This window comes from Vicia villosa, unplaced genomic scaffold, assembly GCF_029867415.1.
Source record: "Vicia villosa cultivar HV-30 ecotype Madison, WI unplaced genomic scaffold, Vvil1.0 ctg.000830F_1_1, whole genome shotgun sequence".
NCBI classification, from domain to species: Eukaryota; Viridiplantae; Streptophyta; class Magnoliopsida; order Fabales; family Fabaceae; genus Vicia; species Vicia villosa.
Genome location: NW_026705365.1, coordinates 391,086 through 415,859, shown reverse-complemented (window position 1 = coordinate 415,859; position 24,774 = coordinate 391,086). Strand labels below are relative to the sequence as shown.

The 24,774-nt window shown below is 34.7% G+C and overlaps 1 protein-coding gene across 1 annotated transcript; it reads left to right on the top strand.

The window, feature by feature from the left end:
* Positions 1–989: 989 nt before the first annotated feature.
* Positions 990–5,064, top strand: LOC131631463 (uncharacterized). The gene is made up of 7 exons (XM_058902256.1): positions 990–1,592; positions 1,700–2,046; positions 2,218–2,785; positions 2,849–2,944; positions 3,035–3,935; positions 4,049–4,740; positions 4,879–5,064. The coding sequence occupies exons 1-7, from the start codon at positions 990–992 to the stop codon at positions 5,062–5,064; spliced, it is 3,393 nt and encodes a 1,130-aa protein (XP_058758239.1).
* Positions 5,065–24,774: the final 19,710 nt, after the last annotated feature.

Sequence of the window (24,774 nt, the reverse complement as noted above, 5' to 3'; positions counted from 1 at the left end):
CTCATGGGTCGTGTCTGATAAGCATAATGGGTCGTGGATACCAGTTCAGGGGAGGTTGTCCAATTCGGTGGACAAAACCACTTCGGGCCATCGCCCAACATCGTTGCACTTAACTACCTTATGCCATGGGCTGCTTTTATGATCCAATAAGATTTATCCAAGTACACAATCTTTCAAGCCTGAGACATGTAAAGATGTAGTGTTTTAATTCGAGTTCGTGAAGCAAGTCCCTCAAACGTAGCTTAGGCCGAAACCCTCAAGCGTAACTTGGGGCGAGTCCCTCAAGCTTATCTGGGCAAGTCTCTCAAGCATCACTTGGGGAAGCACATGCAAGATTAAATGTCTTTGGTAATGGCTTTGTCTTGGGAAGACAAATCTGTAGAGGATCCTTGATTCCTTAATACGTGTTAGGAATGAAGACATGCAGAGGTTCTACTTGCAACAATTGGTGCATACCTAAGGAGATTTAATCATTGCCTACGTAACCTAGGTTTATGATCCAATAAGAAGAAAACTTTGGTTCATTCCCTATTCACTCCATTTTCAAAGTTTTCATTCATTAAGATAAATTGTGTGAGCTAGTGGAAGGATAACCTGGTCCTTGGAAAGTTACATAGACCACATTAATCGCAAGAGCTGAGTAGGCATCATTACTTGTAATGTCCATTCTGATCAGTGTTCCCACAAAAACCTAAGAAGAATAGCCAATTACCATCAGAGTCACTCCATTAGGCCCTAATTTATGCATATTAGAGGACTTGATCAGTGGAGAGGTGAAGGCTTTCATCGAAGAACGAAGAGTGTGGTGGGAGCAATGGTTCAGCTCAATAAGACCATGGGCTCCAAAAGACTTCGACACTGACAGAATACTTTGGTTAAGAATCTGGGGCATACCGTGTCATGCTTGGGGAGAGAGTTTGTTCAAGAAACTAGCGGAGGTTAGTGGATTTTTCATTAAATGCGATGAACGGAGTGAGATGAGGTCAACAATGGATGAAGCCAGGATCTGCATCAAATCCGGAAGGAAGGAAATGATCAACGTTACGGTCAAAGTGTTGATCGATGGAGAACAATTCTTTATTAGTATGCGGGAAGATGGAAACTTGTTAAGGGACTTGCAGACGCCGAGGAGAGGCATGGATGAAGAAGAAGCCAAATCATTTGATTCACCGGCGACTTTCTCCTCAGACGATCTGGAATCAGGAGATGTTAGGGGCTTTCACGAGAAAGAAATCTTTCACGAGGAGCCTAGGACTAGGGAAAGGACATTTCAGGTTTCATTAGGTGGGGAGGATGAGGATTCACAGTCTACAAAAATAAGGAACAACATAGACTTAGGCCTTAGTGAGGAGAGTATTAAGTCAAATGGAAAAAAGGTGTTTCTTGACTTGAAAGAGGGTTTTGGGGTGTCAGCCTTAGATAAAGGTGATAATGATGCTTTACACGAAAATGCAAGTTTGAACAGTGTTACAGATGAAAGAGAAAAAGCATTTTCTAATTACTTGAAGGAAGTATCTTACTGTGGGCTTACCTTTGGTACAAAGGAAAATGGGTCGGGCGAAAGAGAGGCCAGGGGCAAAAACGATGGACCCGTAAGTTTGAATAATCCTGGGCTGATTGAGAGAGAGGCAGAGCAATAAGGCCCAATTTCTTTTGTCAAGGAGAGCACAAACATGTTAGCAAAAGTTCCAAAAATCAGAACAAGGAAGATGCGACCTGTTTGCGATTTGGGGAAAAAGTGGAGATCTCTTCTTCTTTCTATGCGTGCATTACTCCGAGACAAGGAAGCAGATCGAAGATCAACGATGATGTTCCTGGTGCGGTGGATTCAAAAGTCGACTCCATTTCAAATGGTGAGTTAAATCCCTCCTCTTCAAATTCTGATCACGACATTCTTCGTAGCAACGTTAGGAAGATGAACAATGATAATTCTGAAGTGGGGAAAAAGGTTTTGGGTTCTATTACAAAGTTGGGGGTGACTAGTGGAGGTGATGAAGGGATGACTGTGAAATTGCTAAATGCCATGGAGCTGAGAGATAAAAAAAGGTTGGAGGGAAATAAGGAGGTTCATAACATGTTATTATGAATTTATTTTCGTATAACATCAGAGGTGGGGGAATTCCTTCCAAAAGGAAGAGAATTAGCTTTTTTGCTTCAATCTTTCAAAGTAGATATTTGCTTTATTCAAGAAAAAAAATTGCGGTTTTTTAATGATAGACTTGCGTGGGCTTTTTGGGGAAATAAGGAGGTGGAGTGGACTGCTTGTAACTCCTCGGGTGCGTCAGGGGGAATGGGCTTCCTTTGGAGGAGAGGGTCTTTGTCTCTTAATTATAGCTTCATTGGGAAAGGTTTTGTTGGCATTAATGTTATGCGGGAAGGAGTTATTTATAATCTCGTCAATGTGTATGCTCCGTGTAGTGTGGTGGAAAGAAGGGTTTTGTGGAATTCTTTACAAAATTGGAGAATAAAAAATGGCTTAGAGGAATGGTGCATAGTGGGTGATTTCAACGAAGTCTCGTGTAGGGAAGAAAGAATAGGGGAAGGTTCACACCACAATAATAGAGGAATGGCGGAGTTTTGTGGTTTTATAGATAGCATGGTTTTGGTGGATATCCCTTGTGTGGGAGGTAAATTCACTTGGTTCAAAGACAGCGGGAAGGCTATGAGTAGACTTGATAGATTTTTGATCTCGAGAAACATGATAGACGATTGGGGTGTTATAGATCAAAGAATTGAAAAAAGAGACATATTGAATCATGCTCCTATCCGTTTGAATGTCGGGAAGGTTGATTGGGGTCCTAAACCTTTTAGGTTTAATAAAACTTAGTTTAAACATTGTGAGTTTAAGGATTTCGTTAAGGAAGAATGGGAAAAGTTGATTGTTAATGGTAGGGGAGATTTCATTTTATACGAGAAACTTAGATCCTTGAAGAGTAGCCTTAGAGTTTGGAATCGAGAAGTGTTCGGTTGGATTGACTTAAAAGTTAAAGCAAATGTGGAAAATTTAAATGAGTTGGATAATATGTTGGTATAGAACAAAGGGGGCGATAAGGAGGCATTGGGGCATTCTAGGAGGGATGTCACGAGGGAGATTTGGAATTGTTTGAATTTAAAAGATAATATGCTTAGACAAAAATCAAGGCAACTATGGTTGAAAGAGGGAGACAAAAACTCTAGATTTTTCCACAACTCAGTAAAGGATAGACAAAGAAGAAATGCGATAACTTTAACTTGTTTGGAAGGTGAAAACGGTAGAGTGGAGGGGGTGGCAAATATCAAGAAGGAGGTTTTTGCTTTTTTCCAAGAATATTTCAAAGAGGAGAACTTTAATAGGCCTTTACCGGAGGGATTAGTTCTAAATTGTTTGAGTGAAGTTGACACAGAGCGGCTGGAGAGAGTTTTCACGGAAGAGGAGGTAAAAGAAGCCGTTTGGTCTTGTGACGGCAATAAAAGTCCCAGTTCGGATGGTTTTTCCTTAGAATTTTTCAATAGTAATTGGGAGGTGGTCAAAGTTGATGTGGTTAGATTGGTGGCAGATTTCCATGAAAAGGCTAGACTTACAAAAGCTTGTACTTCGGTGTTTATTGCTCTTATTCCCAAAGTGAGAATTCCTCAATCCTTGTCCGATTATAGGCCCATAAATCTTGTTGGAAGCTTATACAAGATAATAGCTAAATTCTTGGCCGCTAGATTAAGAGGTGTAGTCGGGAAGCTTGTGTCTAGTAACCAAACGAATTTTGTTCTGGATAGAAATATTTCGGATGGAGTTCTTGTGGTGAATGAGGTGGTGGATCTAGCAAGAAGAGAAAAAAGAAGTTATGTGGTGTTAAAGGTTGATTTTGAAAAGGCTTACGATCGGGTTAATTGGAATTTTGCCAAATATGTGCTAGTTCGTATGGGGTTTTGTGCGAGATGGATGCGATGGATGGAATGCTGTATTTTTCTAGTAGTATGTCAGTGCTCATTAACGGAAGTACAACGAAGGATTTTAAGGTCGAGAAAGGGTTACGCCAAGGAGATCCGTTATCCCTTTTTTTGTTCGTATTAGTCATGGAGGTGTTAACGGCTCTTATGAGGAAAGCAAAGGAAATAGGTGATTTTAGAGGATTCAAGTTCAATGCCAATGAGGAAGTAGACATTCTCCAATTTGCGGACGACACGATCATATTAGCGGAAGGAGACACGGCTAATTTATGGAGCATGAAAACCATACTTAGGGGTTTTGAGTTAATGTCGGGATTGAGGATTAATTTCCACAGAAGCAATCTTTTCGGGATTAATGTGGGAGGGTGGTTCTTAGAAGAGGCGTCTTCTTTTCTCTCTTGTAAAGTGGGTAGCTTTCCGTTCAAATTCCTTGGAGTAAAAGTAGGAGACAATCCTAGGAAAAGCTCTATGTGGAAAGATTTAATTTCGCTCATGAGAAAGCGTTTGGCCGTGTGGAAAGGGGTAAATCTTAATGTCGCGGGTCGTGTGGTTTTGATTAACTCGATGCTCAATTCCATTCCTATTTACTCTTTATCTTTATACAAGGCTCCGTCAAAGGTTCTTCATGAGATTCATACAATTCAAAGCAAATTCCTATGGAGCGGGGGTGATCGCAAAAGATCGGTTCATTGGGTGAGTTGGGACACGGTTTGTAAAACTCGTGAGGAAGGAGGATTGGGTGTCAAAAATGTGGAAATTATGAATGCGGCCTTACTTAGCAAATGGAAATGGAGGATTCTTTTGGATCATGAAGCGGTGTGATGTGGCATATTGGTTTCTAGATATGGCAATTTGAAGTTGAAGGTTCTAGTCGGCGATAATTCTGTGATTGGGAAGAGAGATTCTATATGGTGGAGATATCTCTTATTATCTGACAATTATGCTTTTTTGCAGGAAAACCATTTTGCTGGTGCGACTAAGTGTTGTGTGGGCAATGGTGAAAACGTACCGCTTTGGTACGGTTGCTGGGCGGGACAGGAGCCCCTTCGGGAAGCTTTTTCGGAGCTGTTTCGAAACGCAGAAGACCATTTATTATCTGTGGCAGAGGCTGGATTTTATACTGATACGAGCTGGCATTAGAAAAACAACATAGTGCAGCCTGGCAGCGACTACACAAACCTCATGCTGCAGAATTTTTGCATCGTTCTGCACCAGAACAGCTTGCTGTCCGACAAGCTGGACGTTTTCTCTTGGCAGCCGCAAAAGGAAGGTAATTTCTCTGTTTCTTCGTGTTATGAGAGATTCAAAAGCAAGCTGTCGAGTCCACCTCTTGATCAAATCTTGATAGAAGCTTTGGATGGTTTTTGGAAGATAAAAGTTCCTTCAAAAATTCTGTTTTTCGGGTGGCGTTTTATACATAACAGAATCGCTACAAAAGACCAACTTGGTAAGAGGGGTATTTTGGTGGAGAATATTGATTTTCTTTGTGTCATGTGCTCATCGGAGAATGAATCCTTATTGCATTTATTTCGGGAGTGTGGGGTAACTTCGGGGTTTTGGAGGAAGGTGTTCATTTGGTTGGGTCCAATGTCGGAGTTGTCTTTGGGGGAATTTAAGAAGTTCTTTTTCTATCGAGAAAACGTGAGGTGTTCTTCAAGGAGGATTATAGTGGAGGTGATTTGGCTAGCCACGGCTTGATGCATTTGGCTTAAACGCAACGCGTTAATATTCAAGAATGAACCTTTTAGTTTTACCGAATGTATGACGGAGATAGTTTTTTCTTCTTGGATTTGGTTGTTTTCTTTCCATAAACTAGCTAACTATTGTAAATTTCATACTTAGAATATCCTACCGCTCACTTGTCTTGAGTAGTAGGAGCTTTCCGTTTGTTTTCGTCGGTTGGAGTATCCCTTATACCCTCTAGTTAATTCCATTGCTTATTGAAAAATAAAAACATTCTACAAGGACATAAAAGTAGTATATGATGAGAAAACTAATAAACACTAAAATTGTTACAAAATAAAAGAAGAGCAATGCTAAAATTATGAAGATAAAGATCAACGACGCCAAGAGAATCCACTAAATGTTGGAGTGAATTTCTCCCAGCATCAGCTCCAATGCTAAAATACTAAATGATCACAGTAAAATACTACACGATCATCCAATATATCAAAATTCCAATTGAAAATCATAAGCTATAGTAAAAGAATACCTAATCAATCACTAATTGAGCTCCAAAAAACAACACTTCAAACTTGACACTTTAACTAAACCTTAAAAAAAAAACTAAAATTTAAAATTATAACAATGTTGAATGTACTGTTGAATGTTGACATAAACAAATAGTGAAAGCATAATACATAGTGAATGTAGAACAATGTTGTAGAAACAATTGCCTCCAATGGATTTGAGTAAGGAACCTTTGCCCAATAGCATCCACCTAAAAAAGTATATCAAATTAGATCACTACATCTACCATTTGGAACAAATAATTTGTAATTTAGGACGATTAACCCCAAAAACTATTATCACTCCTGCAACATTAAATAAACATATATATAAACCACGAAAGCAATCCACCTGCACTTTTTTTTTACAGATAGCATCAAATGTACACCAAGCTCTCAAATGTTCCTTGAAACCCGTTTCAACCAAACATAAGAAAACCATATAATTCAAAAAGCAAAACACATATAATTCTACAAGTAACTGGTAGGTTTCTAAATTTCTAATCTTATACAATGATTCATAATTAAAAAACAAAAAAAAAAACATTAAAGCACTTATACATGGAATAAACACATAGTACTTAAGGGCCTATTACTAGTTTGTACAATCCATGGAAATTATCAAATGTCAAAACAGCTTACGACATGCAACATCGTGTGTAGAAAGGATGCATAATCCAATATAACATATCATGATGGCTCATAGTTGAATTAACTAATGAGCTTCATGACACATAGGCCATAACTATAGTAATAATGAAGTAAAGAACAATGAGTAAAGTGATGCAGCATGATTAGATTTTGTGTGAAACAAATCAAATCATTAGGTGCAACATATATTCAATTTTAAACATCTTCTTCCCATGAATTTGCTTTTTAGATTTATTGTAGATGAAACTTAAGCTACTAAATAGTATAACATATCATGATGGCTCATAGTTGAATTAACTAATGAGCTTCATGACACATAGGCCATAACTAGTAATAATGAAGTAAAGAACAATGAGTAAAGAGATGCAACATAATTAGATTCAGTGTGAAACAAATCAAATCATTAGGTGCAACATAGATTCAATTTAGACATCTTCTCATGAATTTGCTTTTCAAATTTATAGTAGATGAAACTTAAGCTAGCAAATATTGGCTAAAAGAGTTGTTAACAATTTAAATATTCTTTCTGCACCTATGACTCAGGTTTGGTTTACTCTCCATATAACTCCCAATCTAATAATTTTCAAAAATTCGTCATTGGATTCCATCTAACAATTACATTTACAGTAACATTTAATAATAAAAAATGTTGCAAATTTGACATTTTATACCACTATCTTGAATAGTCTTTAAGACTAGATTTTGTATTATTTACAATGAAGAAAGTTACAAAACCAATACATTAACAAAAAAGCAGAATAATTAATTTTTGGAACTAACAACCTACAATGTTTTGATCCATGTCTGAAGCGAGAGGGATTTATCATTTTCATAGATAGATCATGACGCCTATTTGAAAGTTCTAAGGCTTCTTTATTGACAACATTTAACACATATCATAAACATTAGATTTGAAAAAAATTGTGAAAGTTATTCATGCTTTACTCAGCACAAACTAACAAAGTAGAGGAATTATTAGTTTTTTCCATTACATAAACACATGTAGGGAAACTAAATTTTAGGGGTGATAATAAAATCCATTAACACAATATCCATCCAATCCATCCTATAATTTATCCATCTAATTCATCCATTAAACAATAAAATATTTAATAGATTTATCCGATCCGTCCATCAAATCATATGGATGCATCTTATTTTATAACTCCATTGGATATTATTTTATCATTTATTAAGTAAAAAATTTTAATAAAAAAATATATTAAACATTTAATTTCTTTTGTTAAAACACAATAAGGAAAAAATATATATTTGAAAATTAAAAAAACATCTCAGATTCAATTTCTTGTTTCCAAATTTCTTCTTTCCCCAAACTTCACGAATCACCTTCTCTCCAAACGAAGAACCCTAATTTCATATTCCCCAAATTTCTTCTTCTCCCAATTTCTTGATGAAACCATTTAGCTAACAATTCAACTCAACATTTTGGTGCTACAATTGCAATTCAACTCAACGTTTCGGTGCTACAATCTCAATTCATCTCGGCATCGCAAATTCAAATCTGCATCGCAACTCAACGTTTCGTATTCTCATAATCGTTGTCTCTTCTGCTAGATATTCTCTCTTTAGCTTTTCAAGATTTCTCTTCGGCGACTGTCGATCTATTTTTCGCGTTTTCTACTTCAAAGGTAAACATATAGTATTTTCTAAAAAACCCATGAATGAGTAGTGAAGGATAGAAAAACACTTAGAAAGGGGGGGGGGGGTTTGAATAAGTGTAGCTTTAAAAACTGGACAGATAAAAATAAATTGCACAGTTATTTTTATCCTGGTTCGTTGTTAACTAAACTACTCCAGTCCACCCCCGCAGAGATGATTTACCTCAACTGAGGATTTAATCCACTAATCGCACGGATTACAATGGTTCTCCACTTAGTCAGCAACTAAGTCTTCCAGAGTCTTCTGATCACACACTGATCACTCCAGGAACAACTGCTTAGATACCCTCTAAGACTTTTCTAGAGTCTTCTGATCCACACGATCACTCTAGTTACAACCTGCTTAGATAACCTCTAAGACTTCCTAGAGTATTCTGATCCACACGATCACTCTAGTTCCTTACAACTTAATGTAATCAATTCTAAGAGTATTACAATTGCTTCTTAAAAGCTATAATCACAAACTGTGATATTTCTCTTAACGTTTAAGCTTAATCTCACTAAAATATTACAACAGCAATGTAGTGAGCTTTGATGAAGATGAAGATTCTGAGCTTTGAATAGAACAGAGTTTCAGCAAGTTAATAGGCGTTGTTTTTGTTCAGAATCGTTAACCTTGCTTCTCATCAGAACTTCATATTTATAGGCGTTGGAGAAGATGACCGTTGAGTGCATTTAATGCTTTGCGTGTTCCGTACAGCATCGCATTTAATGTTATACGCTTTTGTCAACTACCTCGAGCCTTGTTCACGCTGTGTCTACTGACGTTGCCTTTAGTAGCTTTTAACGTTCCTTTTGTCAGTCAGCGTAGCTTGCCACGTGTACTTCCTTCTGATCTGATGTTTGTGAATACAACGTTTGAATATCATCAGAGTCAAACAGCTTGGTGCAAAGCATCTTCTGATCTTCTGACCTTGAAGTGCTTCTGAGCGTGATACCATCAGAACTTCAGTGCTTCTGATCTCATGTTCTTCTGATGCTTCCATAGACCCATGTTCTGATTCTGCTTCGACCATCTTCTGATGTCTTGCCAGACCATGTTCTGATGTTGCATGCTGAACCCTTGAGACAAAGCTTCTGAGCGCTGAATTATGCATACTCTTTATATATTTCCTGAAAAGGAAATTGCATTGGATTAGAGTACCATATTATCTTAAGCAAAATTCATATTATTGTTATCATCAAAACTAAGATAATTGATCAGAACAAATCTTGTTCTAACAATCTCCCCCTTTTTGATGATGACAAAAACATATATAAATGATATGAATTTGCGATCAGAAAGAGCAGACGGCAAAAGACAAATTACACAGCTATAGCATAAGCATATGAATATGTCTCCCCCTGAGATTAACAATCTCCCCCTGAGATAAATAATCTCCCCCTGAAATAAATACTCGAAGAACTTTAATAAAAGACTTCCCTGATTATTTCGGTAGAGACGATCACATAAGCTTCTGTCTTCAGAGAGTTTATAGCTTCTGACTTCTGCTTCCATTGGACAGCTTCAGAACTAGAATTTCTTTAGATCCCTAGAACACTCACAGCTTCTGATTCCTGCTTCCATCTAGGACAGCTTCAGAACTTGAATTTCTTTTGATCTTCAGAACATTCACAGCTTCTGATTTCTGCTTCCATTTAGGACAGCTTCAGAACTTGAATTTCTTTGATCTTCAGAACATTCACAGCTTCTGATTTCTGCTTCCAGTTAGGACAGCTTCAGAACTTGAGTTTTCTGGATCTTTAGAACATTCACAGCTTCTGATTTCTGCTTCCCTCGGATAGCTTCAGAGCTTTGAATTTCTACCAACATCACTTCATGCTAGATTTGTATCAGAACATTGTTGAATGTACCAGAGCATCATCAGAGCATCTCTACATCCTGAAATGTTACGGAACAAAAACTAAACGACAAAAGTCAGCATGAACGAGTCAGAACATAAAATGTATATTAGAACACATGATATGTATCAGAGCCATATAGGCTAAAATAATGTTATCAGAGCAAATAGAATTTTGTCAGAGCAAATAGACAAATATGGATCAAATTCTATTATCAGTGCTTCTGATTCATTCTTCTTTCTTGCTTCTGAAGCTTGACAGCACTCAGCTTGCTTCAGTTTTCATGAGCTTATTCTTTTTACAGAATAACACTTCTTATGGTTTTGCTTCTTGTGTTTGCTTTGAAGATTCTCTTCACTTCTTTATACCTGCAAAACACTTAAACCATATAGAACTTGCAGTTCTTGTTAGAAAATGTGTGGGAGCTTTACCCAGCAACTGATAGATTAATCAAATCATTTATCATTTATCTTTCTCCCCCTTTTTGTCATAACATCAAAAAGAATACATCAAAAGATTCAGATGAATAAAACGACAAATAAAATTACTGGAATGTAAAACCAAAGAAATTTTTTCATTGATAATCAACAAGAAGGATTACAAAAGAGGAATGCAGGAAAACAGATGCACCAAGGAAAGAAAAACTACACAGACCAAAGGACTAAGATCCTAGCCTACGCAAAATCCGCGCCAGAACATCATGAATCCCGTCAGTGCTTGTAGCTTGCCTTGCCATGAAGGAGCGAAACTCAGCATTGGCTACTTCTTGCGCGTCCAAGCGAGAAGCCAGCATAGCTTGATTCTGATGAAGAGCTTCCAAGGTCTCCATCAGAGTCGAGGTTTCACCAGAAGAAGAGGCACCTGAATTTCTGCCAAAAGGGACAGCAATCTCAGCAGGGTGATCTTCTGGAAGATCTTCAGCTTGTGCATCTTCCATTTCCTCATCTGAGTCTGACTCAGAAGTAGCCTTAGCATATTCTGGTTCAGGCAGCTCAGAAGTTCCATCTTCCAGCGCTTGAAGAATAGCTGCTAGGTTTGTTGGAGGAGTAGGACCAGCAACTTCAGCAGGATAAACCACTACTGGAAAGACCATGTGAGGTGCTTTTTCAGAAGGGTTCATTTGGTTGGGTCCAATGTCGGAGTTGTCTTTGGGGGAATTTAAGAAGTTCTTTTTCTATCGAGAAAACGTGAGGTGTTCTTCAAGGAGGATTATAGTGGAGGTGATTTGGCTAGCCACGGCTTGATGCATTTGGCTTAAACGCAACGCGTTAATATTCAAGAATGAACCTTTTAGTTTTACCGAATGTATGACGGAGATAGTTTTTTCTTCTTGGATTTGGTTGTTTTCTTTCCATAAACTAGCTAACTATTGTAAATTTCATACTTAGAATATCCTACCGCTCACTTGTCTTGAGTAGTAGGAGCTTTCCGTTTGTTTTCGTCGGTTGGAGTATCCCTTATACCCTCTAGTTAATTCCATTGCTTATTGAAAAATAAAAACATTCTACAAGGACATAAAAGTAGTATATGATGAGAAAACTAATAAACACTAAAATTGTTACAAAATAAAAGAAGAGCAATGCTAAAATTATGAAGATAAAGATCAACGACGCCAAGAGAATCCACTAAATGTTGGAGTGAATTTCTCCCAGCATCAGCTCCAATGCTAAAATACTAAATGATCACAGTAAAATACTACACGATCATCCAATATATCAAAATTCCAATTGAAAATCATAAGCTATAGTAAAAGAATACCTAATCAATCACTAATTGAGCTCCAAAAAACAACACTTCAAACTTGACACTTTAACTAAACCTTAAAAAAAAAACTAAAATTTAAAATTATAACAATGTTGAATGTACTGTTGAATGTTGACATAAACAAATAGTGAAAGCATAATACATAGTGAATGTAGAACAGTGTTGTAGAAACAATTGCCTCCAATGGATTTGAGTAAGGAACCTTTGCCCAATAGCATCCACATAAAAAAGTATCTCAAATTAGATCACTACATATACCATTTAGAACAAATAATTTGTAATTTAGGACGATTAACCCCAAAAACTATTATCACTCCTGCAACATTAAATAAACATATATATAAACCACGAAAGCAATCCACCTGCACTTTTTTTACAGATAGCATCAAATGTACACCAAGCTCTCAAATGTTCCTTGAAACCCGTTTCAACCAAACATAAGAAAACCATATAACTCAAAAAGCAAAACACATATAATTCTACAAGTAACTGGTAGGTTTCTAAATTTCTAATCTTATACAATGATTCATAATTAAAAAACAAAAAAAACATTAAAGCACTTATACATGGAATAAACACATAGTACTTAAGGGCCTATTACTAGTTTGTACAATTCATGGAAATTATCAAATGTCAAAACAGCTTACGACATGCAACATCGTGTGTAGAAAGGATGCATAATCCAATATAACATATCATGATGGCTCATAGTTGAATTAACTAATGAGCTTCATGACACATAGACCATAACTAGTAATAATGAAGTAAAGAACAATGAGTAAAGAGATGCAACATAATTAGATTCAGTGTGAAACAAATCAAATCATTAGGTGCAACATAGATTCAATTTAGACATCTTCTCATGAATTTGCTTTTCAAATTTATAGTAGATGAAACTTAAGCTACCAAATATTGGCTAAAAGAGTTGTTAAGAATTTAAATATTCTTTCTGCACCTATGACTCAGGTTTGGTTTACTCTCCATATAACTCCCAATCTAATAATTTTCAAAAATTCGTCATTGGATTCCATCTAACAATTACATTTACAGTAACATTTAATAATAAAAAATGTTGCAAATTTGACATTTTGTACCACTATCTTGAATAGTCTTTAAGACTAGATTTTGTATTATTTACAATGAAGAAAGTTACAGAACCAACACATTAACAAAAAAAGAAGAATAATTAATTTTTGGAACTAACGACCTACAATGTTTTGATCCATGTCTGAAGCGAGAGGGATTTATCATCTTCATAGATAGATCATGACGCCTATTTGAAGGTTCTAAGGCTTCTTTCTTGACAACATTTAACACATATCATAAACAATAGATTTGAAAAAAATTGTGAAAGTTATTCATGCTTTACTCTGCACAAACTAACAAAGTAGAGGAATTATTAGTTTTTTCCATTACATAAACACATGTAAGGAAACTAAATTTTAGGGGTGATAATAAAATCCATTAACACAATATCCATCCAATCCATCCTATAATTTATCCATCCAATTCATCTATTAAACAATAAAATACTTAATGGATTTATCCGATCCGTCCATCAAATCATATGGATGCATCTTATTTTATAACTCCATTGGATATTATTTTATCATTTATTAAGTAAAAACATTTAATAAAAAAAATATTAAACATTCAATTTCTTTTGTTAAAACACAATAAGGAAAAAAAAAATATTTGAAAATTAAAAAAACATCTCAGAATCAATTTCTTGTTTCCAAATTTCTTCTTCCCCCAAACTTCACGAATCACCTTCTCTCCAAACGAAGAACCCTAATTTTATATTCCCCAAATTTCTTCTTCTCCCAATTTCTTGATGAAACCATTTAGCTAACAATTCAACTCAACATTTTGGTGCTACAATCGCAATTCAACTCAACGTTTCGGTGCTACAATCTCAATTCATCTCGGCATCGCAAATTCAAATCTGCATCGCAACTCAACGTTTCGTATTCTCATAATCGTTGTCTCTTCTGCTAGATATTCTCTCTTTAGCTTTTCAAGATTTCTCTTCGGCGACTGTCGATCTATTTTTCGCATTTTCTACTTCAAAGGTAAACTTATAGTATTTTCTTAAAAAACCCATGAATGAGAAGGTACGCAATCAACTATAAAATATCTGATAGTTACTCATTTCAATGTTGTTCTTGTGGCTGATTTGCTCAGGTGGAATCAAGGTTTGCGGTTATGGCTTCAGGTGTAAATCATCAAGTTTTATCAAGAGAGCTTCAACATACATCATTGGTATGGCTTCTTACTCGACCTCATTGGTATTTCCCGCGTTATATGTTGTGTTCACAACTAAATTGTTTTGTTGTTTTAGATTATATCACTTTATTTGCCTTGTATTGTGTTAGATAATTGTTAATTAGGTTGGCTTTAAGAGTTGTTGATATGGTGAACTTATAGTCAAACTTTATTTAGATGAGTTTCTGCTCTCATTGTTTTGGATTCGAAAATAGATTCAATGAAATTAATTTAGTCACACACATATTCCTGACTATTTGTTATTGTCCCTGAATCTGAAATGATTGGGCCGAAAAACCAATTCAAACTATGTTAAACTTGAGATAGGTGTCTTTTGTCTTCTCAAACAATTCTGTCTTTAATGGTAGTTAAACATTGTACAAAATAAATCAGTTGCCACATCTGACTGTTATTGATGCTGGAGGGAATTGGATTGGCTTCGTCCGGTGCAATCAAATTGGGGCTTGGCAATTTTATATTCTATAGTGTTTTGGTTGGCAGGGCTGCAATGTGTGATTTTATAACAGTGTATGCGTGTTATCTTGCAATTATACTGGTCTCTATATAACTTTGATGCTTTTGGCTTTTTATCAAAAAGCCTTGCCTGCTCTACCTGTGTCAATAGCCCTGGGTGTGTTGTTTTATTTCTTGACTTGATTATTACTTGAAGTATTTGTAGTACAATGTTCATTGAATCTCTTAATGTTCTGAGGTTATAAATTATATTGCTTTGGCTCAATTCATGGCTATAAAGTACTATATTACATTATTATAGCTAAAGTACTATAAAGTGCTTATCTTAGGTTTTCAACTTCAATAATTTTAACTAAGCTCTCCTTGGACATGTAAATGCTACCCTATCTTTTATCAATCTAAACATGTATAAGGTTTGATTTCATTTGATTTTATGCATCATGTCAAATTATAATAATATTAAAAAACTTTAATGTTGTTGTTGTTGCCATCTCTTGCTGCTTTATTATTGGGAGCAATAACCCATAATGCATAAACCATGCCCGATGGTGTTAGTGTATTTTAATTTCCTCCCAGTATGTGCATTTTAATATGCATTACATTTTTGTGTGAACATGCCATGCCATGTCTAGATTTTCCCCTTAATGCAAAGTTTTTCACCTTAAATAAAAGATATTGCTCTTTTAACCTGAAATATTGAAGCCTTTTGCTAAACTGTGTAACTTTGAATTATGATTGGAAATATTAAAGTCTCTTGTGGTAGCTTGAATGCATGACCTCTTGGTTATTTCAAACACAAACATGTGCTTTTGTTTTAGATCTTAAAGAAAAAAAAAATTAAAATCATTCGCGAGTATTGACACCGCAACACCAGTTCAACTGTAGTTTTCCTAAGTTTATTGTCACGGACCAAGGATGTCTTGATTGTAGCTAGCGTGACATTTTGTTTCATCACATCTATTAACTTGTTAAGTAATTAATAGATTAGCATATGGGTTAAAAGAAGTACCTGGAAACAAAGAGAAGTAGCACAACTGAAGAAAGTTAATAGAATGTTTGTGCATTTGTGAAATATTGGAAACTACCAAATTTTTTTAAGCTAAAGTACTATACAGTTATTGGCTCTTTAAACCTGTAATCCTTAAACTACTAATCATGTAACGTTAACATGATTTACTTACAAAAGATGAGTGCAATTACAGATATGGATATAATTTGCAGCTAGTTTGTGCTAGTTCTATGTTGATTTAAAAGCTTGTTAGTGCCTAATATGAATGTTAGAGTGGCTATTATGTCTATTTAATTTAGTAGATGGTCTTCATTTCTCACATGACCTTGATTTACTTGCAAGCAGGAAATATGTCTACTGAAGGCGATGAACCCGTAATTCAAATTGAGGATTCAGTTGATGAAAGTTCAGTTACTAGTTCGAAAAGAACAAAATCTTCTGCGGCTTAGGAATGTTTTGAAAAGTTTTTTGACGATAAAGGACTCCCAAAGAAAAAATGCAAAAATTGTAGTAAAATTTACATGGCTAGAGATGGTGGTGGCACTTCAAATTTGAAAAAACATGCGATGATTTGTGTTGGAAGAGGAAATGGATCATCTTATCCGCCACTGGATCAAGAAATGTATAGTGAAAAATTTTTCTGAGGTAATTGTTAAATACAATTATCCTTTTAGTTTTGTTGAACATGAAGGGATAATTGGCTTACTTAGTTTTTTGCACCCAGATGTTAAGTCCATTACTAGAAATACTACAAAGTCTGATGTTCTTAAGGTGTTTAGAAAACAAAAAGAAAACTTAAAATCCTATTTGAAGTCAATTCCAGGAAAAATTTGTTTAACATCTGATCTATGGTCTGCAATAAATACAGATCAATATATGGTTTTGACTGCACATTTTGTTAATAGGAATTGGGAATTAGAGAAAAAAGTTTTATCCTTCATTCATTGTCCACCACCTTATAGCGGTTTTAATTTGGCTGAGAAGTTAATAAGTTTGTTAAAAGAGTGGGGCATAGAGAAAAAAATATTCACGATTACTTTAGATAATGCATCTAACAATGATGTTATGGTGCATCTATTAATGCATTATCTAAAGTAATCGTGAATACTTTTTTCTCTATAGGATGGATTGGATGGATATTGTATTAATGGATTTTATTGCCACCCCTAATAAAAACAACTTGTATTCCTTGTTTTTTCATCTTCTCTGTTTGTTTTCATCTTCTTTGATTGTTTTCATCTTTATCACATGCCGCTTTGCCACATGTCGGTATTCCACCGTCGCCACCACCCGTATTTCACCCTTTTTCTTCTGATACTCACTAGTAAGAGACCCGTGCTGTCGCACGGGTACATGTTTATTTAATGTAGTATATTTTGAATGATATGAAAGTCAATGTTAAATGCCACTATGAGCAATTTTATTAATTATTATGTAAATTAATTAGACATAAAAAAATATAAATTTTGATAGAATATTTACTTCATAATATTATAAGAAATGTAAGAGCAAAATTTAAAATATAAATGAAAAATATAAAATTATTTACTTAGTTGTAAGTTAAACAATAATCATATAGATTTAAGTGTATTTGAAAATAGTAATTTTGTCTTTAAAAAAGGTAATAATTTGATAGTGATCGTAACATAAAAAGTTAGTTGTGTGAATGACTATATACTAATTTTCAATGAGATAAAATACAATTCTAAAAGCACTTCTATCATTAGAAATATTTGAATTTTATTATAACCACTTCTATGGACAGATACATAATTGATGGTGATATACTAACACAGTAAAACTTTATACACTTGTAGTGCTTGAAAATTAAACTCTAATAGTGCTTGAAAATCATATTGCTCTTATTTTAAAGTAACATATATGTATGCTTTTTTACTTGAATCCAACTGGTAGTGTCCCGTGTTATTTCACGAAGTATTTCAATTACATTTTGTAAAATTTAAATATTATATATAAATAATTGAAAATAAATTTAAATATGATTAATAAATTTAATAACATTTTAGATCTCATATATAAAAAATTATGAAATATTGGTGCTCCCTATAAAAATGAGAATAAATATGAAGAGCTTCAAAAATTAAGAAAAGTAAAAATGGAGAATACAAATAGTTAAATACTGTATTATTTAAATAGATGATCAAAACTTTATTATTTTAAAAGAGTTAAAAATATATTTCAACACAATTAATATAAATGTATATAATAACAACTCTTTTTAATTGATTTAAAAATAAAAAGAGAGGGAAGGTTGACATAAGGGAGAGAAAAAGTTGAAAATTAAAATGATTTTAAATAGCCTTAAATAGTATTTTCGTCCTACAGCGGCGCTGACGTGGCAACCATTTTTTTGAACCCTCACACGCTACACTTTAACCACTAGGTCATGCTTTCCATTCTGTCATTACAATGCAACAATATGTATATTACATAAATGCTTCAGTATTTAATAAATAATTAAAATATTTGAGAGATTAATGCTTCAATATTTAACAAATAATTAAAAATAATTAAAAGATTAATAAAAACAATTGTTTAATCTTTCTATTATGTCATTATCAAATATTTATTTAATACTAATATCAAATAAATATGAAATAGTTAAATATTTAATAAACTAAATGTTTAATAAATTAATTGTTTGATAAACTAAATATTTAAAATATTAAATATTTGAAATATTAATAATTAATATTAATGGTTGAAATATTAAATATTTTATTAAATAGTTTATTTAATAATTAAAATATTATTATATAATATATTTAATGCATTTGGTATAAATTTTGTTTTGTTCTAAATAAATAATAATATACAGTAATTTATATATTAAATAGTTTAAAAAAATTTAATTATTATTTAACTATATTATTTTATTTTTACAAATTAAAATATTTAACATTTAAAATTTAAAATTTAATATGAAATATTTAATATACTAATTCAATAGTTGAAATTATTAACCTATTTAATAAATATATTGAAATATTTAATAAATTAATTTTCAGCGTTAATATTTATCAACTATTAAAATATTATTGTGTATAGACTTAATTATATCTAAAATATTAAATATTTGAATTATTTATTTTAATTTATTAAATATTTTATTTATTAATTTTTTTAAATTGAAGACTAGTAAATACTCCATATTTGAAACATTACATAGTGGAAATAATATGAAATATTTAGTAAAATATTTTCCGTTATTTATTGTTGTATATTATTATTTATTAGAACAAAACAAAAATCAATACCAAAATTCAAAATAAAATAAAGTCTATTTCAAAAAAATTACCTCATTATGTAATATATACAAATGAATTGCAAATATTAGACAATAAATTCCCAGCGCTTATAAATAAATATATTGATGCTTACAAACAAAAAATTTAGAACAAAACAATAATTACTGTATATAAATACATATTTGCTGCATATATCTATCATATACAAATGCATTGCATATATTAGAGAATAAATACAAGTGACTTAGTGGATAGACATGCAAGCTATAAGTAAGAGGGGCATGGTTCAAGTCTTGTTTTAGTTGATTGAGAGTATTGAATTTAATTATACATAAATTTTGGTTTTCAATTTAGACTCTTTATAAATTGTACTTATAAATTTAGACTCTATAAATTCCGTGTCCTATGTTTTTTACATTAACGGTATCCTCATGTCTGTGTTGTATCCCGTGTCCATGTCTGAATCCGGAATTCATAATAGCAAACTAAATTTAAAAAACTTATTGCCTCAAACTCACAGAGGTGAAAAATTCAGTTATCATGTGAAAAGTGCTGCTCTTTTCAAATCATCAATGTGCTCACTTGCTTCAACAAATTGAAAGATTATACTTGTCTCAATGCCACATTTTTTTTGCAGAAGGTTCTTGAAAACTCATTAAAATTACTCTCAAAGTTGTTCATTTCCTGAAATTTAACAAATTTAGACACATACATACTAAACAGACAAAAGGGCAGCAAAAATGAAAAAATGTCTCCATCTTAAAAATCCTTATTTTGAAGGCAGATAACTTACATGTAATTTATATGAACAAGGCTCCTAAGCTCATGTGCCCGATTTCTTTCGATGTTTTGAGCAACAATTAATTATATGTTCCAAATGTTACCTACAATAAAATTAGTTAAATTTAATTGAAAGTGTGAAATATTATTGAGGTTAACAATAGCTGATCTGAAAGAACCACCTTTAGTACTGTACCAAGTTGAACTTGTTTTACTTATAAATATAGTGACTTCTAATTAAGTACTGAATAAGTGAATATAGGTAAGAATCTATTAATTTCTAATCTTGTGTTATGGTTCATGTGAAATGAAGATTCTCTGTAATATAGTGACATAAATCAAAAGCAACAAGAATTTTAAATATCTTAAAGAGATATTATTTGATTTAAAAAGAATTCAAGTTGCCCAAAAAAAATGTATAAGGTGTGTTGACGCAAATAAATTTTTTTAAACGTTTGTTCTGTTGTTTGAATTGTGTACGGCACGTGTGACTCTCATATGGGTGTCGGATGTTGGTGCACAATGAATAAAGATGATGACAAAGAGAATGAACAAAAGGAATAACGGCGCAAAGATTAATGAGAGAATAATAATGTATATTCTACTTGCGTTGTTAATAAATGATAGCTACTACAAGACTATTTATACAAAAGAAAATTCTTGCCACATCAGCGCTAACAGCATAAACTTAGTGAACAAGTTTAAGGTACAAATAGTACAATACTACAAAATACTAAAGTACCCTTACTACTAAACAGTTAAGCTAATGGGACCCAGAAGATAACATCTTCTGGTCAACAACATCTTCTGAGTAACCATCAGAAGATCAGGCCACATCAGAACTTCTGATGTTCATCTTCTGAATATTGAATTACTCTTCAATACCATCCCTTAATTCATATTCTTCGATCAAAGCTGACAACGCCAATTCCATCCCTTAAGAGCAGAAATTGATCTGTCTTGATCGCCTTCGTCAGAACATCTTCCATCTGCTTCTGGGTGCTACAGTGCACAACTTCTAATGTTCCATTCTGGACTTGGCTTCTCAAGAAATGATACTTAGTCTCAATATGCCTGCTTCTTCCGTGTAACACCGGATTCTTGGCAAGATTGATTGTAGACTTGTTATCAATCATCAGCTTCAGAGGCTTCTTTACTTTAATCTTCAGATCTTCTAATAAGTTCAAAAGCCACACAGCTTGACATGCATCTACAACGCCTGCGATGTACTCAACTTCACAGGTTGATAGAGCAACAACAAGTTGCTTCTTGGAACTCCAAGAAATAGGACCTCCCATAAACATGAACAAATATCCAGAAGTACTCCTTCTATCAACTCTGTCTCCACACCAATCAGAATCATAATAACTCAATAACTCTGATTCTTCCTTTCTCCTAGAAGGAAACAATATGCCAAACTTCAGAGTTCCCTTGACATACCTCAAGATTCTGACAGCAGCTTGGTAATGTGACCACTTAGGTTTACTCATGAACCTACTAACCAATCCAACTACATAGCATATATCAGGCCTGGTATTACACAAATACCTTAGAGAACCAACCAACTGTTTGAATACCGTAGCATCAACATCTTCACCTTCAGAATCAGAGTCCAACTTCTGATTCGTTTCTGACGGTGTAACAGCAGCTTTGCAATTCTCCAGCTTGAATTTCTTCAGAAGTTCTAACTCATACTTCAGCTGATGCAGAATGATACCATCTTCTGAGTACAGAATCTCCATCCCTAGAAAATATGGCATTTTCCCAAGGTCTGTAATCTCAAACTCATTCATCAGCACCTTCTTGAACTTCATCAGATCTTCTGTACAACTCCCCGTAAGCAATATGTCATCAACATACAGACACAACAGAATCATATTGCTTCCAAAATGTTGCACATAGACTCCATATTACATCTCACACTTCTGAAACCCTTGCTTCTTGAAAAATGAATCAATTTTCAAATTCCAAGCTCTGGGTGCTTGCTTCAATCCATACCGAGCTTTATGTAATTTGTACACCATCCCTTCCTGATTCTTTTTCACAAAGCCAGGGGGTTGTAACACATATACCTCCTCTTGTAATGGACCGTTCAGAAATGCAGACTTTACATCCAGATGCATCAAGGACCAACCTCTGTTCGCAGCTAACGCAATCACCAGTCTGATTGTTTCATGTCTAGCTACATGAGCAAACACCTCAAAGTAATCTAGTCCAGGTTTCTGAAGAAAACCTCTAGCCACTAGCCTCGCTTTGTGTTTACCAACTGATCCATCTGGCTTCAGCTTTACCTTGAAAACCCATCTGACGCTAATCTCTTACTTCTTCTTTGGAAGTTCTGTCAGCTTCCAAGTCTTGTTTCTTTCTATAGCCTCAAGTTCTTCTTTCATGGCATTCAGCCAGACCTTCTTCTTGAGCGCTTCTTCAATACTCACTGGTTCAGAATCTACTAACATGGCACACTAGATGACATCTCCTTCTGAGTCAACTTCTGTGTCTTGCAACATGTCAAAATCTGCAAACCTTCTAGGTATTGTTCTGACTCTTTGTGGCCGTTGAGCTACTTCAGAGTCAACTACTCCAGAGTCTTCACCTTCATGATCATCTCTAGAAGCCTGTCCTCCAGACTCTACGTCTTCAGAGTTTTCCCTTCCATAATCATGACTACCACCAGATTCTAGGTCATCATCAGAATCTGGATCAGAATCAGATTCTCCATCTGACTCATCTTCAGAAGATGCTTCATCTTCTGACTCGTCTTCAGAAGATTCTTTATCTTCTGACTCTAACTTTTCTTCAAAAGTTATCTCTACATTAGAAGTTGGTGTAGACTCTCTCCAATCCCAAACTTCTGATTCTTTCACAATGACGTCTCTGCTGACTTCAACTTTGTTAGTTTCTGGACAATAGATCTTGTATGCACCCATATTGTGATACCCCACCAATAACATTACTTTGCTCCTATCATCAAGCTTCTTCCTTCTAGCTTCTGGAACGTGTTTGTAACACACAGAACCAAAAACCTTCAGATGACTAACACTCTGCTTCTCCTTAGTCCACTTCTCTAATGGAATAATTTCCTTCAGCCTCTTCGTTGGACACCTGTTGAGCACATATGCTGCAGTAGCAACAGCTTCTCCCCATAGATTATGAGGAAGCTTCTTCTCTTTTAGCATACTTCTCGCCATATCAAGCAAAGTACGGTTTCTACATTCAGCAAGACCATTGTGTTGAGGAGTATAAGGAGCAGTAACCTCATGCTCAATTCCATTATCATCAGAGAACTTCTGGAATTCTATAGAGTTATACTCACCTCCACCATCCGTTCTGAGAATCTTTATCTTCTGACCACTCTGCTTCTCAGCCTTCACCTTAAACTTCTGGAATTTTGTGAACACCTCAGTCTTAAGCTTGATAAGTGTTACCCACGTCATTCTTGTGAAATCATCCACAAAAGACACAAAATACCTATTTCCTCCAAGTGAAGGTTCTGGAAATGGTCCACACACATCAGAGTGCACTACTCCCAGAGCATGCTTTGCTCTTGGAGCAACTTCTGATACAAATGGAAATCTGGGTTGTTTGCCTTTCATGCATACCTCACATGACTTCTCAGGCTTCACAATATTTGGAATGCCATGTACAAGCTTCTTAGAACTTAGATGCCCCAGGCTTCTATAGTTCAGATGCCCCAACCTCTTATGCCACAACTTACTATCACCTTCTGAAGCCTTCAGCACTCAGACACTCTGTTTCAGCTGTTTCTACATTCACCTTGAATGTTCTGTTGATTCCCTGTTCAGATTGCATAATCAACTTCTGATTGGAATCATACAATTTCAAGAGGTTGTTCTTCATAACAACTGAGAAACCTTTCTCAATGAGCTGACTTACACTCATCAGATTGCTTCTGATTCCAGGAACATACCAAATGTCTTTGATCAGAACATTCTTCCCATTCTTCACTCTGACTTTGACATTTCCCATACCTTCTGCATAAAGATACTTATCATCAGCACATCTGATCTTTGTCCTCCTTTCAGAGTCAAAGTCTATCAGCCATTGTTTGTTTCCAGTCAAGTGATTTGAACACCCAGTGTTCATATACCACCACTCTGACGAACATCTTCCGTCAGACTCTGAAGCCATCAATAGCACAGGTTCATCATCTGAAGCCCCTCTGGCTATATTTGCTTCTTCTGATCTCCTTCCTTTGTTTGCTAAACAGTCTCTAGCAAAATGGCCAAACTGTTTGCAACAGTAACATTGAACTTTATTCTTATCCTTTCCCTTCTGATATCTCTTCTCATAAGAAGTTGAGGCTTCCTTCTGGAATCTATCACCACGTCTATGCTTCTGGTCCTTCTTGACAAAAGAAGCCTTCAGAGCTTGCTCAACTTCTCTCTCAGAAGTTCTCTCAGTCAGACGCAACTCTTGTGCTTCTAAACTGCTTTGCAACTCTTCTATTCTCATGGTTTCCAGATCTTTAGAATGTTCAATAGATACAACAATATAATCAAATTGAGGAGTAAGTGACCTCAATATCTTCTCTATGATTACTTGTTCAGAAAGAGTTTCTCCACAAGCCTTCATCTCATTAGTGATCAAAATCACTCTAGAGATATACTCAGAGACTTTCTCATTGTTCTTCATGTTGAGATTCTCATATTGCTTTCTCAGGGATTGAAGCTTCAGCTTCTTCACTGATACGTCACCACCGTAACACCCGACCAGTATATCCCACGCCTCCTTTGACGTCATAGAATCAACAATCTTCTCAGACACATTCACATCCACACACTGATGGATGAAGAACAACGCCTTTTGATCTCTCTTCTTCGTCTCTCTCTGCGCTTCTCTTTGTTCTTCAGTTGCATCCGCTGCAACCG

Bases quoted from the DNA above. Each gene is read 5' to 3' on its own strand.
- LOC131631463 (XM_058902256.1), top strand. From the start codon at position 990: ATGGATGAAGCCAGGATCTGCATCAAATCCGGAAGGAAGGAAATGATC. The intron at 2,786-2,848 runs GTTGATTGGGGT...TGTGAGTTTAAG, and splicing joins TCCGTTTGAATGTCGGGAAG to GATTTCGTTAAGGAAGAATG. The intron at 2,945-3,034 runs GTTTGGAATCGA...ATGTTGGTATAG, and splicing joins CCTTGAAGAGTAGCCTTAGA to AACAAAGGGGGCGATAAGGA.